Below are 14,776 nucleotides of genomic sequence, written 5' to 3' on the forward strand. Positions count from 1 at the left end.
ACCGATGCTACATTCACTTACACTCGGATATCTGAGCTTCACCGTAAAAACATAATCGTACATTTGATATTTGATTGAATTTTATTGTTTTGCCTTTGGGGTGGCACCTGGGGTGGCCAGTCTGGTTGGGGGGTGGGGGGGTGGCCTGTGCCCCCCAGGCCACCCCGCTGGACACGCCACTGAGCAAAGACTAAAAGGGAAAAAAAAAAGAAACAGGGCAGGGTTCGGTGGTTGAATCATCCGTCCCCACCAATGCCAAAACCAAATCTACGCCCTTGCCCTCACTACACACTTTATACACTTTTCTCAGACAGGCATGACCATTTTCACACTCTTCTCTCTTGTTTAAACACCCTCAAAGGTGAAACCTTGGTAGAAAAATAAGTCCAGTATTATAGAATGAAACCAAAGGCACCCACAGTTGCCTTTGACGGTGCAAAACGTTTCATCGACATTGTTGTGTTTGTTGGGGAGAAAACAAACATACAATAATGCACTTCAGAGTCACACTACTAGCGATCGAAGATTTATGTAAATTGGACAAGCTGAACTCATTCTGTACTGTACAGGACCACGGCACGAGATTGATTGACAATCAATGATCTACAGCCAATCAGGACGGAGAACACAATGCGCTTTAAAAAAATAAAATAAAATAAATCATGCAAAATTGCACACACAAAAAAAAAATCCGCGAAACACCGATTCCGCGAAAGGTGAATCGCGAGGGACCACTGTATAATATTGCAATTAAATGTTATTTCCCCGCAACTGCTGGTGGCACTGTTTTCTTGTTTGGAAACTGTAGTAAGAGTCGGAGAAGAAGAAGAAGAAGAAGACGAGTGCCATCGCGGAGCTGTTTCCGGTGCTACGTGTAAACAAAGCCTGTTAGCGGCTCCGTTAGCGGCTTCGTGAGGACGGACCGGCGGAAATCAGAATCCGCGGATTCGGTTACGAGAAAGTGGGTGATGGAGTGAGCAGAGCCGGCGGGATGTCCATGGAAGACCCGTTCTTCGTCGTCAAAGGGTCAGAACCGCGTCGCTAACACAGGGCTAGCAGCTAACATTAGCCTGCGGACAGGTGATAGCTGATCCATAATCGATCTGATCGTTGATCTGTTTCCGTCAATAGTGAGACCGACGTGTGTGCCGGAGCAGATTCACGGCAACTAACGTGCTAACGTTAACATAAACGTGTCTTCACAGTTAGTTTATTAGCATGTTAGCCTGTTAGCTTTGTGTGTTTTTTATCAGATTAAAGTTTTAGGAGGTGTTTTAGACCGTCTGTGTGTACCACGATGATGATGATGAGAAAGAGTGAGAGACTCTATTTAGATCAAATTTACCAGCTTCTGTTTGGAGCAGGTGGAATGAAGCTGAAACAGCAACAATTAAAATAATATAATAATAACATTTGGATAGGCGACAGAGAATTAATGAATGAGTGGGTGAATAATAATAATATTGTTATTAATAGTAATGATGACATTTCCAGATAGGTGTATGTTTATCAGAGAGTCACAGACCTCCTGTATGTTGTGGAGGTGAAGCAGTTTGTGCAGCAGGCGAGATCAGGATGATCCGTGGTGGAGAACACTTTGTGCACTGGCTTCGTTTCCACCACAGCTTTATAGTGTCTGCAGCCAATCGCAGAACGCTCTCCTGATCACTTTCTATGGTCTCTTGGTGTCTCCAACTTTTATGATGCTCCTCCTCAGTGATCTGTGAGGGGTGTGGTGTGTGTTCTCTCATGATGTTCCCAATGAATCCCAAAGTGAACTGTGTCTCCTTGAACGTATAAACCACCACACAGCAGCAACTGCATCATGTTAAATGAAAGTGACCTCCATGATGATTGTATAATACACTGTGCAAACTTCAGAGGCTTAAGACGTTTTCACCTCTGATCTCAGGTGGGCGAGGCTGGCCTCTCAAGCACCTTAATCACTTGTCACATGAGGGAACACCTGTATCTCCTCCTGATTCACACACAGGACCACAGCTTGTGCTTATATCGCTTCTGATTTCAGCCTGTTTGAACGTTACAGATGAGATGTTTGATTTTATTGATCAGTGATATATAACCTGTTTACAGGTGTAACATTACTTCACCCTAATAGGTTCCTTTCTATAAGTAGCTTTTTGTTTTGACATAATCAGTTCCTTCACATGTTTTCTTCTTTTTCATATTTTGCATGGAGAATGGGGGACATGGCAGAGTACAGATAGTGAGCCATGTGATTTTAAAAACATTTTGATTCCTTGGCTCTGTAAAATAACAACCGGGTGGCTGTGCAGATTTGACTGAAATTGTTGCTGGACATTTAAACACTGATCAGTAAACGATCCATAAAGTTGACCCTCCAGTTTTGTATTTATTTAGTTTTCCAGTTACCTTACGTCACATGAAAACACCCTGCAGCAGATAGACCTGGTTCTGTTTCTGGTTTGTGCTATTAAGGTTCCTCTGAAGCTCAACTTCACCTGTTTGTTTTTTTGTTTTTGTTTTGTTTTTTTAGCGAGGTGCAGAAAGCAGTCAACGCTGCTCAGAGCCTCCATCATAGATGGAGCGAACTGATGGTGGAGGGAGGCGGAGCCTCCAAGGAGGAGATAGACTGGACGACCAATGAGCTGAGGAACAGCCTGCGCTCCATCGAGTGGGACCTAGAGGACCTTGACGAGACAATCAATATCCTTCAAATGTGAAGCCAGCAGAAACACGCACAGGTGTATATACAGGCGTACTGGAAAGGTGAATACAGTTTTATGATTAGAGCATCTGATATTGGCTGATTCGTTCAGCTGTGGAAAAAGAAAGAATGAAGAAGAAGAGGAGATGTGTATCACCTCAAAACCCTGGACAGTGAAGACAGTTTTGTTTGTAAATCTTCACATAGACCTGGTGCACAAGGTGAGATGGAGCAATTTGATTGGTTCATAAATGGTTAGAGTCTGTTTGATGACAATTTAATGAAGAAGAGGAGGGTTAACAGACTCCTCCCCTCCCACTGCATCTGAAGCTGCTGATTGACACCCGTTTCCTCGTACATGCTGAGAGCAGATCAATCAATTAGTAATCATTAATTACATATTTACAAACACTGAAATTGGCTCCAATCAATCACTGATTGTGAAGACAGAGTAAGTGATCGTGTTGAATTTATTAGAACAGGTCCCTCTTCTATGGAACCAGCTTCTAGTTTTGATTCAGGAGACAGACACTATTTCTACTTTTAAGATTAGGGTTAGGCTTCAAACTTTTCTTTTTGCTTCTCTGGCTCTGTTCCACAGCATGGTTCTGTCTTCATCCCCTCATCCCTAACTGATCTCTCAGAAGGCCACCCCTTACTGAGCATGGTTCTGCTGGAGGTTTCCTTCTGTTAAAAGGAAGAAACCTCCACCTTTCTACTGTCGCCAAGTGCGTGCACATAGGTCGTCTGATTGTTGGGTTTTTTTCAGTTTTCTCGGGCCTTTACCTAACCTAACACTATAAAGCAACTGTTGTTGTGATTTTTCGTCATTAACTTCAGCTAATATATTAAAATGTGTTTCTTATTTTGTTAAATATGCTCTCTGAGCTGAACTAGGTTTTACTTTCATCTTTAGCATGCATTAGGGGGCTACATGCCACCCCTGAGTTGAGGTCACGTCACCAACATTGTCATTATGTAACATGTTTTATATGAAAATAAGATAATTCTTCTTAACGGTAAGTTTACGTATTGTCGAGTCGAACCCAAAGAAGTTCAACCTGGATGCTGCCGAGCTGTCTAAGAGGAAGGCCTTCATCAACAGCATGCGGGTTGCCGTCAAGGTAACTTTATTGACAACAGGAGATCAATGGCTCAGACAGAAGGACCCAGTCATATTCTAATAATTTACAAGGTAGATCGTTCAGGTGATTGATTACCTGAGATGTCCAGAATTGATCGATTTGATTTGCTGCTGTGTTTGTTTTGCAGGAAATGAAAGCTCAGATGTCGATTCCACCTGCTGCTTCTGACCGAAAGAACAAACAGGTAACTGTCACACCTGCCTACGGGTGATCCATTACCCGAGACTGCAGAACCTTCAGGGCACCACAAGATCTCAGTTGGATCCTCTTGGGGTCCTCCTGTATACCTGGTCTTGGTGCACGTGTAACTGTTGTTGTGACCTTCAGGCTCTGCTGGGTGAACGTGGTGCTCAGGGCCCCATATGGCAGCCTGGTGCAGATAAGTACAGCCGACTGGACCACCAGCTACAGAACGCTAACTCTCAGATCATCGAGGAACAGCAGGTCCAGCAGCAGGTACAAGAACACCTGAGAAACCTAAACAAGTTTTCCACCTTTACAATGCCGCTAAAGTGTTTCCTGTCTCTGATAGCTGATTGCGGAGCAGCAGGATGAGCAGCTGGAACTTGTGTCGGGAACCATCGGAGTCCTGAAGAACATGTCGGAGCGAATCGGCATGGAGCTGGATGAGCAGGCCGTGTAAGAACCGAGTGTAGTAAGAGGGGTGGGTGGGAACGTCATGTGACTACAAAATGTCAGAGTGGTAAAGGTGATTCGGTAAACTAAAGTTCCTGTGATCCCTATGTCGGTGCTTTCTCAAAGGCATTATGTTTGTTTTTGTTGTTGTGTTTTTTTTTATGTGACGATTAAAGGTCACTTCCTGTTCTTGCTCCTCACCATAGTGGCTCATTGTCTGCTCTTTTGTATATGAAAAAGCTTCAGACAGCTTTTAGTTTCTGATATAGTAATTTCCAAATAAAATTTAATTGAACTGGAACTTTATTTGGCCTGTAATAAGCAAAGAGGTGAGGGGGGAGTGGAGGCACCTGTCAGAGACTTACTGATGTCCTTCCTGCAGGATGTTGGATGACTTTGGCCATGAGATGGACAACACTCAGTCCAAACTGGACAACGTAATGAAGAAGCTCGCCAAGGTGTCCCACATGACCAGCGGTAATCTGCCCAACAGCACATGAAACAAGATATGAGTTAACTCAGAGGGGTGGGCAGGGTTTTAGATGTTCAGAGCTGATGAATCAGAAATGATCAATTAGGGCAGGAAATTTTGTAGCTTTAAGCTGATTTGGATTTATTGATGATGATGATGGAATTATTGATCTTGCTGTAGTTCTTCCCTCTGCGGATTGAACTGAGCTGGAGTCAGTGTGACTACCTGTATTGATGAGGTGCACTCACCTGTACTCATCTTATTAACTCTGTGTGTTTGCAGATCGTCGTCAGTGGTGTGCCATCGGCGTGCTGCTTACCATCCTCTTCATCATCATTCTCCTTTTCTTTATACTCTGATCAATGCCTCCACCTATCGACATGAAATCTTAATCCCGTTTACTGGACTCCATTTATACTCTACTGAACATTCTTTGGACTGTGCTGAACTTTATTTAGACTCTAATGGACTCTTCATGCTGATCGGGAGTGAACAGCACTTTTGGTTCCTTGAGTGTTTAACTGTTAGAACCACCTCAGAGGTCAAAGGTCATGTTTGGTGTGGTTTTGATTGGTTGTTCTTTTTATTTAAAACTGAAAATAACAAGTTTCACTCGAGTTTAATGTGGACTTATTCTGCTCCTTTGCACAGTAGCTTTGCGTGAGTCACAGCTCAAAGTAATCCTTCTTTTATTTGATACTAGGCCTTGGTGCAGCCCCTCAATTTATCCTCCAACACTTCAAGACAGTCTTATTGGCTGCCCCTCATAAACAGAAGGTATGAACAGCAGGTGGGTGGGGCTTCTATCCTCTCTCTGTGGCATCTTCCAGATTCAAGAATAGAAAAAATGTTGAGAGCAGTCTGAGCTCTTGGCTCACAGGGAAAACTATATCCTCCTGAGAAACAAGGAAAAAGGAATCTTTTTGTGATTTCCTTCCTTTTTGGAGCTAAAAGAGGCCACCCAGACACATGAGATCTCAATGGAAAGCCCAGGATGTCCTCTATTTAGTACGTCAGGACTTAGTAGGGTAGAACAAATAATTCAAAACATATAGACCAAAAACAAATGTACATTAGAGAGGAAATGATGAATAGGCTGGTTCTCAGGAGGGTATGCACTGTGACCTAATTATTAGAAACTTTAATACAAACATCCGTCACAGGAGCAGGAGACACACGACAGGAAGTGAGGAGAGCAGGTCCACTTTAAAGACACTTTTATCCAGTTGTGTTGAATACTAATTTTAATTTAACTCACATTTAGTTCAGTTCAAACTGGTTTAGTTCAGTTTGAACTTCATGGCAGTACTTTACAGCTAAAGTAGAAACACTAAAATTCCTGTTTTGTTTTTTGACTGAAACCGTTTTATTTTGTTGTCTTTTTTATTTCTGTTTCCTGTATTTATCACATGTGCAGCATATTGAGTGACTTATTGACCTGTGGATGACTTCCTGTGGCTCCTTTAGTGTACTATTCTGAAGGCTGGTGAGCAAGTTAGTTAAAACATGAAAATGGATGACGGCAGCAACAGCCAGTCACATTGTCCTAGATATCGGGTTTATGGTACGGCGTGACGGTGGCTAAAATGGGGCCGCTAAAATGTTTCCTGAATAAATGATCTCAGTGTTCTGATGTCTGACTGAAACGCAAAACAAACTGAAATAAAGATTGTGACAAACCTAAAATTTCACCTGCTTTTACACTAAAGATTAACCAGACTGCTCATGTTTCCGCAAAACTTTATTCCTCACACTAAACAAGAATAAATAATGAGTGTCCGAATGGAGAAAGCTGTTACAGATCAGTGATTGATAAAAGTATTATCTGGTGACCGATGGTATGATATGTCTCGAGCTTTTTTTTTTTTTTTATTCAATAAAGAAAAGAAAAGAAAACAGACTTTGACCATTTGATTAAGGTACATTTTAATCCAGTCTGACTGATTTCAATTATTGACCAATGAGTTTTTCACTTTGAATAATTTTCTTTTGGCAGGTTCCAGCTTGTTTTTAAACAATATTTTTCTTTTTCTTTAACAAAAGCAAAACAAACACAGACAAAATAAAAAACCAAGCTACTTCATGAAAAAAACCCCAATAATATTATTAATATAATAATAAAATAAAATTGAAAAAACAAAAAAACAGTATCAGCTCAGAGGACAAATACTGCATGGCATTAAACAAATATTCACACCAGCAAGTCAAAGTGATTTAACAGGAAACAAGAAGCTTCTCATCATGAGAAAGTGTAAGACATAGACTGCAGTTTTGCTTTAACTCTGTTACTGCCATAAACAGGTGAGTCAGGTTCAGTGTTGGCAACTGGTTCTTCAGTCAGGCAGTGTGGTTGTCACTCTGAACGTGTCCTCTGGTGTCGAAGGACCCGAATGGTGACAGACTGGTTCTTGATCAGGAGGTTTGTCACCTGGTCCAGACTGAGGCAGGCCACCTTCTCCTCGTTGACTTCCAGGATCTCATCTCCAATAGCCAGCAGGCCAGCATACAGCTTCCCAGTGCTGCTGTTCATGTCTTCTATATACACACCTGTAATGTACATCAAACTGTTAGTAGTTTGTTGCTCTATAAAAAAAAAGCCCTCATAAAGCTAGAACGTCTTACTATTTATCACTGATTGAAGAAAAAAAGAACAAGGTTTCTCTTCAGCACTGTAGCCAGGCTGACAAGAAGTCAGAGCACTGTTGAGCCAACCATTCCTTTAACATTAACTAGTAATGACTTCATGAACTTCTTCACAAATAAAATGTTAACTATTGCAAAACAAAATTATTCATAACATACACAGCTACTTTCAATACTGTTGATATTTATTTAGAGTTTTTATTTTTATTTTTCTAACTTTATTTCAATAATTACTTCCCCCAAATGATCAGCATGTCTTTAGACCCCATTCCTAAAAGACTGCTCAAAGCTGGCAGTAGTTAAACCGTTACTTAGAAAGTCATCACTTGACCCAGCTGTCTTAGCTAAATATAAGTCAATCTCCAACCTTCATTTCACCTAAATTGTTTTTGAAAGAGTAGTTGCCAAACAGCCAAATGATTATCTGCAGAGGAATCTTTTATTTCAAGAGTTTCAGTCAGGTTTCAGAGTTCCTCACAGTACAGAGACAGCTTTAGTGGAGGTTATAAATGATCTTCTTATGGCCTCTGGTGTTGTATGTTATTCATCCTTGACCTTGGACTCACATATAAAATTGATCTCCCATTCCTGTTTCTTCCATTTAAGGAACATTTTTAAATTGCAAGCTATAGTTGCCTCCTCTGAAATGAAGAAAATTGTTCATGCATTTGTATCATTACACTTAGATTATTGAAATGCTCTCTTTATGGGCATGGACAAATTATCTCTGTTATGCCTCCAAGCAATAATGAATGCTGCAGCCAGACTCCTGAAACACTCTGGGATGCCAGCTCACATTACCTGCATTTTATTTTCTTTACATTGGGTCCCAGTTGACTTTAGAATTCATTTTAAAATTCTCACACTTACATGGAAAGAATTATTAACCCCTCTATAAAAATGTAGTTTTTTTCTTTATTTAAACAGTGTAAGGAATGTTTAACACAAGTCTTCCAAACATTGTAGTTTTATTTGTGATGCTTACATACACTCAATCTGTTACATTTTTTGACCTATAGTTTTCGGCATAGTTTTTGTCGATAACCGTTTTTTTTCCTGACAATACAACATGGTAATTAATTAAAAACTGATGCACAAGGACAAAAACTATGATGAAATGTATTTATACTTTTGAAAAAAATAAATAAAAATGAGATCCAATCAGAACAAATTAAATTGTGTGGAAAGGCGGGACAAATGTGGCAGTGATCCAATCCTTGTGCAGTTGTTTAATGCAGTGTCATTTTCCTGGAGTACATCCAGGAAACTTCAAGCTGCATGGTGCAAGGAACAGCTGTGACTGGCTCATCAGGCAGTGATGTGCTTTGTGATCTATTGGTGGTGCCGCACGCTCATTTCATTGTGGGAACTGTCATTTTCTACATTACTGTCACTGTTCCACAGCAGGACAATAAAGTCCCCAGATAGAATCTCCCTGACCCCAGCATATTAGTGAGTCGATATATTTAGTAATGTGAGTAGTATTTAAGATGATATCAGTAGTATCAGTGGGGCGATCGTGGCTCAAGAGTTGGGAGTTCGCCTTGTAATCGAAAGGTTGCCGGTTCGACAGTCTCGGTCGTTGTGTCCTTGGGCAAGACACTTCACCTACTGCCTACTGGTGTTGGCCAGAAAGGCTGATGGCGTGATATGGCAGCCTCGCTTCTGTCAGTCTGCCCCAGGGCAGCTGTGGCTACAACTGTAGCTTGCCTCCACCAGTGTGTGAATGTGTGTGTGAATGGGTGGATGACTGGGTGTGTAAAGCGCTTTGGGGTCCCTAGGGGGACTAGTAAAAGCGCTATACAAATACAGGCCATTTACCATTTAGTAAGGTGAAAAATACTTATATATATTAAGTATTAGGGGAAGTGTCGGTAGAGTTAGTACCAGTGTCACGTCGTCCTCTTCCTCTGCTGATGATGAAGCCAAACGTCTGACCCACTGGTCGCTTAAGCTCCAATAAAAATGTCCCATCAGGGCAAATCTGAAGAATCCGCCCAACAGAGCAAACTGAAGAGGGACAACTGATGTCTTCGACGCCAAGACTACCAGGTAAGGACCTGAGAGACAAACAGGTGGGTAGGCTGTGATGGGCTGGTCTGAGTATCAGGGTAGAAAAGAGAAGTGTGTGTCTTACTGTTCAGCAGCTGGTTTATAGTTCGCAGAACGATCTTTCTTCTTCTTCAGCTCCAAAGATGACTTTCTTGACTGGAAAAGTGGTACTTCCTGCTGAACAGACAGGAAACAGATAGGTTAAAGAAGTAGTCTCACCATATATATATATATATCTATATATATATCTATATATATATATATATATATATATATATATATATATATATATATATATATATATATATATATATATATATATATATATATGTGTATGTATGTATGTATGTATGTATGTATGTATGTATAGATAGATAGATAGATAGATAGATAATTCATGTTCTCACCACACTGAGCGACTCAACAGATAAAGTTTTCTTCACCAGGCTGGAGGAGTTCCTGGAAATTGAGGAGGTGGAGTCAGCGAGGGAGGGGTGGGTTCGCTCATGGGTCCGTGAGCAGAGGCGGTCGAGGCTGCTGGTTCGAGTCCTGCTCAGTGTGACGGTGGAGAAAAAACGTCGCAGAGAAAGACGGGAGGAATCTTCTCTGCTGCTTAAACTGCAACACAGATCAATGAGATCAGTCACATGACACCTCACCTGGAAACACCTGAGATCACAGCTGGATTTAAACAGTGTATTGATCTTTCTGAGTTAACTTCAGTAATTGCTTCCTCTAAATCATCAACGTGTCTTTTAGACCCCATTCCTACAAGACTGTTGAAAGAAGTCCTGCCATTAATTAATGCTTCAATCTTTAACTCATTCACTGCCACTGACGTCTATAGCCGTCAATTGCAGTGAATGAGTCAATGGGTTTAACTCATTCACTGCCAATGGCTGGCAGTGAATGAGTTAATATGATCAATCTATCTCTAATAATCGGCTGTAGTTAAACCATTACTGGCCTCTGACCTCTGACAGTGGACTCATCTCTGTACTTGTCCTGCTGGACCTCAGTGCAGTGTTCAATACTGTTGTGACCATAATTTTCTGTTAAAATGATTGATTAGAGCATGCTGTAGGTATTACAGGTACTGCGCTGCAGTGGGTTGTATCATATCTGTCTAATAGACTCCAATTTGTTCATGTAAATGGAGAGTCCTTTTTACACACTAAGGTTAATTGTGGAGGTCCACACATTTACATTATACATTATAGACCTCTCTGCATTGAATCATACTTGTTATTAATCTCTGGCTCTCTTCCACAGCATGTCTTTTATCCTGTCTTGCTGCTCTCACTCCAACCAGTCGCGGCAGATGGCGCCTCCCTCTGCTGGGGTTTCTTCCTGTTAAAAGGGAGTTTTTCCTTCCCGCTGTCGCCAAAGTGCCTGCTCATAGGGGGTCATATGATTGTTGGGTTTTTCTCTGTATGTAATCTACATTACAATATCCGCCTTGAGGCAACTGTTGTGATTTGGTGATGAATAAATAAAATTGAGTTGAATTGAATAGCGGGGATGAGCATGTGATCAAAACACAATTAAACCAAATAAGCGATCAGTTAGGCTGCTGCAACTAAACTCATGAAACACATGAATCCAGGTGTGACGCTCATCTCCTTGACCAGCTGTCAATGAAATCACACAAACTCACTGTGGAGGAAGTGAAACGTCAAGTTGGTGGAGCTCTGCTCTCATTGGCTCTGAGGTGGGCGGGGGATGACTCTCAGCTGTAAACAAATTAGAAATCTAGAGGTTAAGGTGTGTTTAGAGGCGCATGTGATATCATGTGCAGCTCTGCAGTGAACTCTGGAGGCCAAACAAACTGCTCACAGATTAAATAAAATGATTTATGGTAGCCTCATGTTTATGTTTAGAGGTACAACAGAAGGTACAAGGAAGTTCAAGATATCCAGGCTTTTGCTGTGTTAGCTGGCTCAACAAAACTTAAAATCCCAGTCAGAGATGATGGGTGTCAGCATACTGGTTATCAACTTTCTCTGTTAAACTGGGCTTCAGGCTCTGAGTGCGCTCACATAAAAATGGGCATTTCATATGTCTTGTGACTCTTCCTCTGCACTAAATAATATCTGTGAGTCCTGCCAGTCCAGTTAGAGCCATTATCAGAAGATGATGATGATAAAAATAGAGATAAAAATCTGTAAAGAACATAAAATTCTAATATAAATAATCTGAGAGACGAACGGTGCAGTAGCTGTTTAATCTGGTGATTTGTGGCACAGAGTGGTAAAATTAAGATCTGAATCGCAGTGAATCCACATTAACATACAAGCTTCCTGTCCCACAGGGTGATTAAGAAGATGTGGAAATCAGATCAGCGTGAATTAATGTAAATTGTTGAACAGTTATGCTTGGTGTGTTTTCTGTGTTTGCAGCAGTGTGAAAGAGACTAAGCAGCAGATCATAATCAAGCAGAACAACATTTAGACATTTTCTGCAACAGCACACAAACACAGGAATGTTCAGTCTGAGCTGCCGCAGCTTCATCGACTGCACATAAAGCTGCACATAAAAGAATCAAAGGAAATTCTTCAGCTGATTTTAAACTCAAACTCTGAACATCACCTGATCCTGACTAGGCGATGCCTTCAGCACCAGTTACTGTGGTGATTTAGCAGGTAAATTTCTTAGCTCAACACAAAGTGTGTAGGCAAATGTTTTTCAGGAGATAAGTTCTCACCTGTTGTGTCTGCGCTCCTCTCTGAGGAGGATGAGGAGTTCTTCATCATGTTGTTCAGATCTTCCTCCACCTCACGCCCTCTCCTCTCCCTAGGCTCAGGCCCCAATTGATGCTCTCTGTGCAGTTTGGGCGGGTGGGTAGTACACAGCCCCATTGAGTGAGGGGCATAGGGGTTGGTTGGCAGGCCAGCGTAGGGCATGGCTTGATGAAAAGTCACCTGGGCTCCATTTAGCTCCACTGATTGCCGTCTCACCTGTGTGTAAGCCCCATCCTTTTCCACACTGGTGACAGAGCCGATGTAGGTCTCTCTGATTGGTTCAGTCCGCAGGTTAAGGTGCTGTCTGTTTAGGCTCCCCCTCTTGTCAGTTCCAGGTGAGTGTTGCCAGAGATTGACTCCGCATCTTATTCCTCTCTCACAGGTGTGATTCTGACCTGCTCTGCTCACCACTGTTCGCCCCCTTGGCTGCTTGCCGACCGCGTGCCCTGCCTCCGCCGTGCCATTGATGTACAGGTTCAAGTCTGGTTTGGACATCACCACACCAACTCCGCAGTTCCCCGTCTGTCTCTTCTGCCGCTGTCGCTCCAGGTAACGAGATTCCGCCTCCTTTTCCGTCTCATCCTCAAACCGCAGACGACGAGTCGGAGATGCTGCTGGCCGCTGCCTGGCCGACGCGGTGTTGGGTTTGCTGCTGGATGAGCCTCCTGAGAGAGGAGCCACACCCCCTGACTGCACCTGATCACATTGCCTCAACCCCAGGCTGAAATAGTGAGACATGTAAAAACTGATTCTTAATGGTTTTAGAGAGAAGGTTAAAAATAAAACTGTAATCTACAAAATCAGATTTGTCAGTGAAGCCTTTATTTAGTATTTATCGATTTTTTTTGTTTCATCATAAAACAATCTTTTTTTGCCTTATTTTTTTTAAAAATAATTTATTATTTTTGTGAAGAAAAATATATTTTAAAAATAACTTCTTTAGTGTTTTGATTTCAGTGTTTGTTTAACCCATTTCTAGTTTTTCCCATTATCTGGTAAAACAAGATTCAGGTGTTTGTCACTAAAGGTAACGGTGACCAGTCAGCTGCTCTGCAGTTAATTTAATCACCAAGTCATAATGATGTAATTAAGAGCACAGAACTAAAGAACAGCTTCTTCATAAAACTGTTTGAGCTTCGTTAGTCAACGTGTGTGTGTGTATATATTACTCACGGCGTGTGTGTGTGTGTGTGTGTGTGTGTGTGTGTGTGTGTTACTCACGGCATGTATGCATGTGTGTATTACTCACAGTGTGTGTGTGTCAGGGGTCAGCAGGCTGTGGTCTCCTCTCAGAGGAAAACAACGACGCTTCATACGAACTCCGTCCTCACACTGCTGCTGCCGCGGCAACCGGTCAACCACAAAGAGGCTGAACACATACACACACGAGGAGGGGTGAAGAGCGAGGATGACATCAGGTGCTCTGATTGGTCAGAGGGACAGAGGAAGGAGGATTACCAGGAGCAGCTGGTCAGGATTAATTAAACTGACGAGCCCACAGACTGTTTACATCAGCACAGTGTGTTTGACCCACTCTGTGGGGACATTTCTGCTTTTTCAGACTTTTGGCCCTCATTATTTTCCAACAGGACAGTAGAGAAGGTTTTGTGCTTTAACAAAAATTAGTTTCCTTCATGTTGTCCTGAAACATGTACAGGTGTGCTGTTCCACCTGTTCTCATGTCATGATCAAGTAATAATCATGTACTTGTAGCACTGATAGTACTTTTTTATACTTTTAGTTCCTGAGTGTTCGTTTGTGAAATGTTGTCAGCCGTCAATACACCTGAGCAGGTAGGGTAGACTGCTGACAGCTGATGTAAATTCACAGTTTTCGGGTTATCTCTACCAGCATGACACACAGCAGAGTCATAACTCTGCAAGAGGCAGGGTTTTTGGTTATCATGGTAACTTCAGGTTTAACTCTATGGTTTCAGGGCTACTAGGGATGCCACCACCTGTTCCCAAGAATTGTCGTATATAGTTTTAAAATACACACACACACAGTCTACTCCTAGACAGGCCACTTCTCCTGTTCATCTCCCAGGGGTAGATGTTAAAAAGTTGTATTTTACCTAGAGATAAAAGCTACTTTTTATTAAGATGTTTTACAATCATATTGTACATGAACAATATCAATAAACAGCTATTCTATTCTATTATTTAGGCTAAAAGCATTTCTGAACTTGTTCAGATCATTTATTCTGTGACTATAAAGCTAAAAGTACATGTCTTACAGACACAAAACCCTGGATCACATCTAATTTCCTGCTTGCCATGGACATTTCTCATATCCATGGCAAATTCAGATAAAACTGAGGTTATTGTGGTTGGCCCTAAAAATAGAAATATGGTATCTACTCTGGATGGCATTACCTTGGCCTCCAGCGACACTGTGT

At 41.7% G+C, this 14,776-nt stretch overlaps 2 protein-coding genes across 4 annotated transcripts; one reads left to right on the top strand and one right to left on the bottom strand.

The window, feature by feature from the left end:
- The first annotated feature begins 813 nt into the window (after positions 1–813).
- On the top strand, positions 814–6,840 carry stx6 (syntaxin 6). Its single transcript, XM_086281824.1, has 8 exons — positions 814–1,026; positions 2,519–2,688; positions 3,719–3,813; positions 3,962–4,018; positions 4,162–4,290; positions 4,367–4,473; positions 4,853–4,947; positions 5,225–6,840. Exons 1-8 carry the CDS (start codon positions 992–994, stop codon positions 5,299–5,301), a joined length of 765 nt encoding a protein of 254 aa, XP_086137950.1. The 5' UTR covers positions 814–991; the 3' UTR covers positions 5,302–6,840.
- Positions 6,711–13,755, bottom strand: kiaa1614 (KIAA1614 ortholog). Of its 3 annotated transcripts, none has more exons than XM_086281822.1 (7): positions 13,628–13,755; positions 12,342–13,099; positions 11,295–11,370; positions 10,081–10,255; positions 9,723–9,811; positions 9,473–9,645; positions 6,711–7,489 (listed from the first exon to the last, which is right to left on the bottom strand). In XM_086281822.1, exons 1-7 carry the CDS (start codon positions 13,690–13,692, stop codon positions 7,296–7,298), a joined length of 1,530 nt encoding a protein of 509 aa, XP_086137948.1. In that variant the 5' UTR covers positions 13,693–13,755; the 3' UTR covers positions 6,711–7,295. The 3 variants fall into 3 exon arrangements, with proteins under 3 accessions (XP_086137948.1, XP_086137945.1, XP_086137946.1); XM_086281819.1 differs by having other exon boundaries at positions 9,723–9,814; positions 10,045–10,255; XM_086281820.1 differs by having other exon boundaries at positions 6,712–7,489; positions 10,045–10,255.
- Positions 13,756–14,776: the final 1,021 nt, after the last annotated feature.

Source organism: Aulonocara sp. 'chitande type north' Nkhata Bay, linkage group LG23 (assembly GCF_057382095.1).
Source record: "Aulonocara sp. 'chitande type north' Nkhata Bay isolate Kocher_YH1m ecotype deep benthic linkage group LG23, A_spYH_male_GT1.1, whole genome shotgun sequence".
Taxonomy (NCBI): Eukaryota; Metazoa; Chordata; class Actinopteri; order Cichliformes; family Cichlidae; genus Aulonocara; species Aulonocara sp. 'chitande type north' Nkhata Bay.

What these genes read in the sequence shown, in the direction of transcription:
- stx6 (XM_086281824.1), top strand. Translation starts at nt 992, where the DNA reads ATGTCCATGGAAGACCCGTTCTTCGTCGTCAAAGG. An exon ending in CCGTTCTTCGTCGTCAAAGG is followed by an intron (nt 1,027 to 2,518) that starts GTCAGAACCGCG and finishes TTGTTTTTTTAG; the next exon opens with CGAGGTGCAGAAAGCAGTCA. An exon ending in GGTGTCCCACATGACCAGCG is followed by an intron (nt 4,948 to 5,224) that starts GTAATCTGCCCA and finishes GTGTGTTTGCAG; the next exon opens with ATCGTCGTCAGTGGTGTGCC.
- kiaa1614 (XM_086281819.1), bottom strand. Translation starts at nt 13,692, where the DNA reads ATGAAGCGTCGTTGTTTTCCTCTGAGAGGAGACCACAGCCTGCTGACC. An exon ending in GACGTTTCACTTCCTCCACA is followed by an intron (nt 10,256 to 11,294) that starts GTGAGTTTGTGT and finishes TCTGTGTTGCAG; the next exon opens with TTTAAGCAGCAGAGAAGATT. An exon ending in AAGAGGACGACGTGACACTG is followed by an intron (nt 7,490 to 9,472) that starts GTACTAACTCTA and finishes TGTACATTACAG; the next exon opens with GTGTGTATATAGAAGACATG.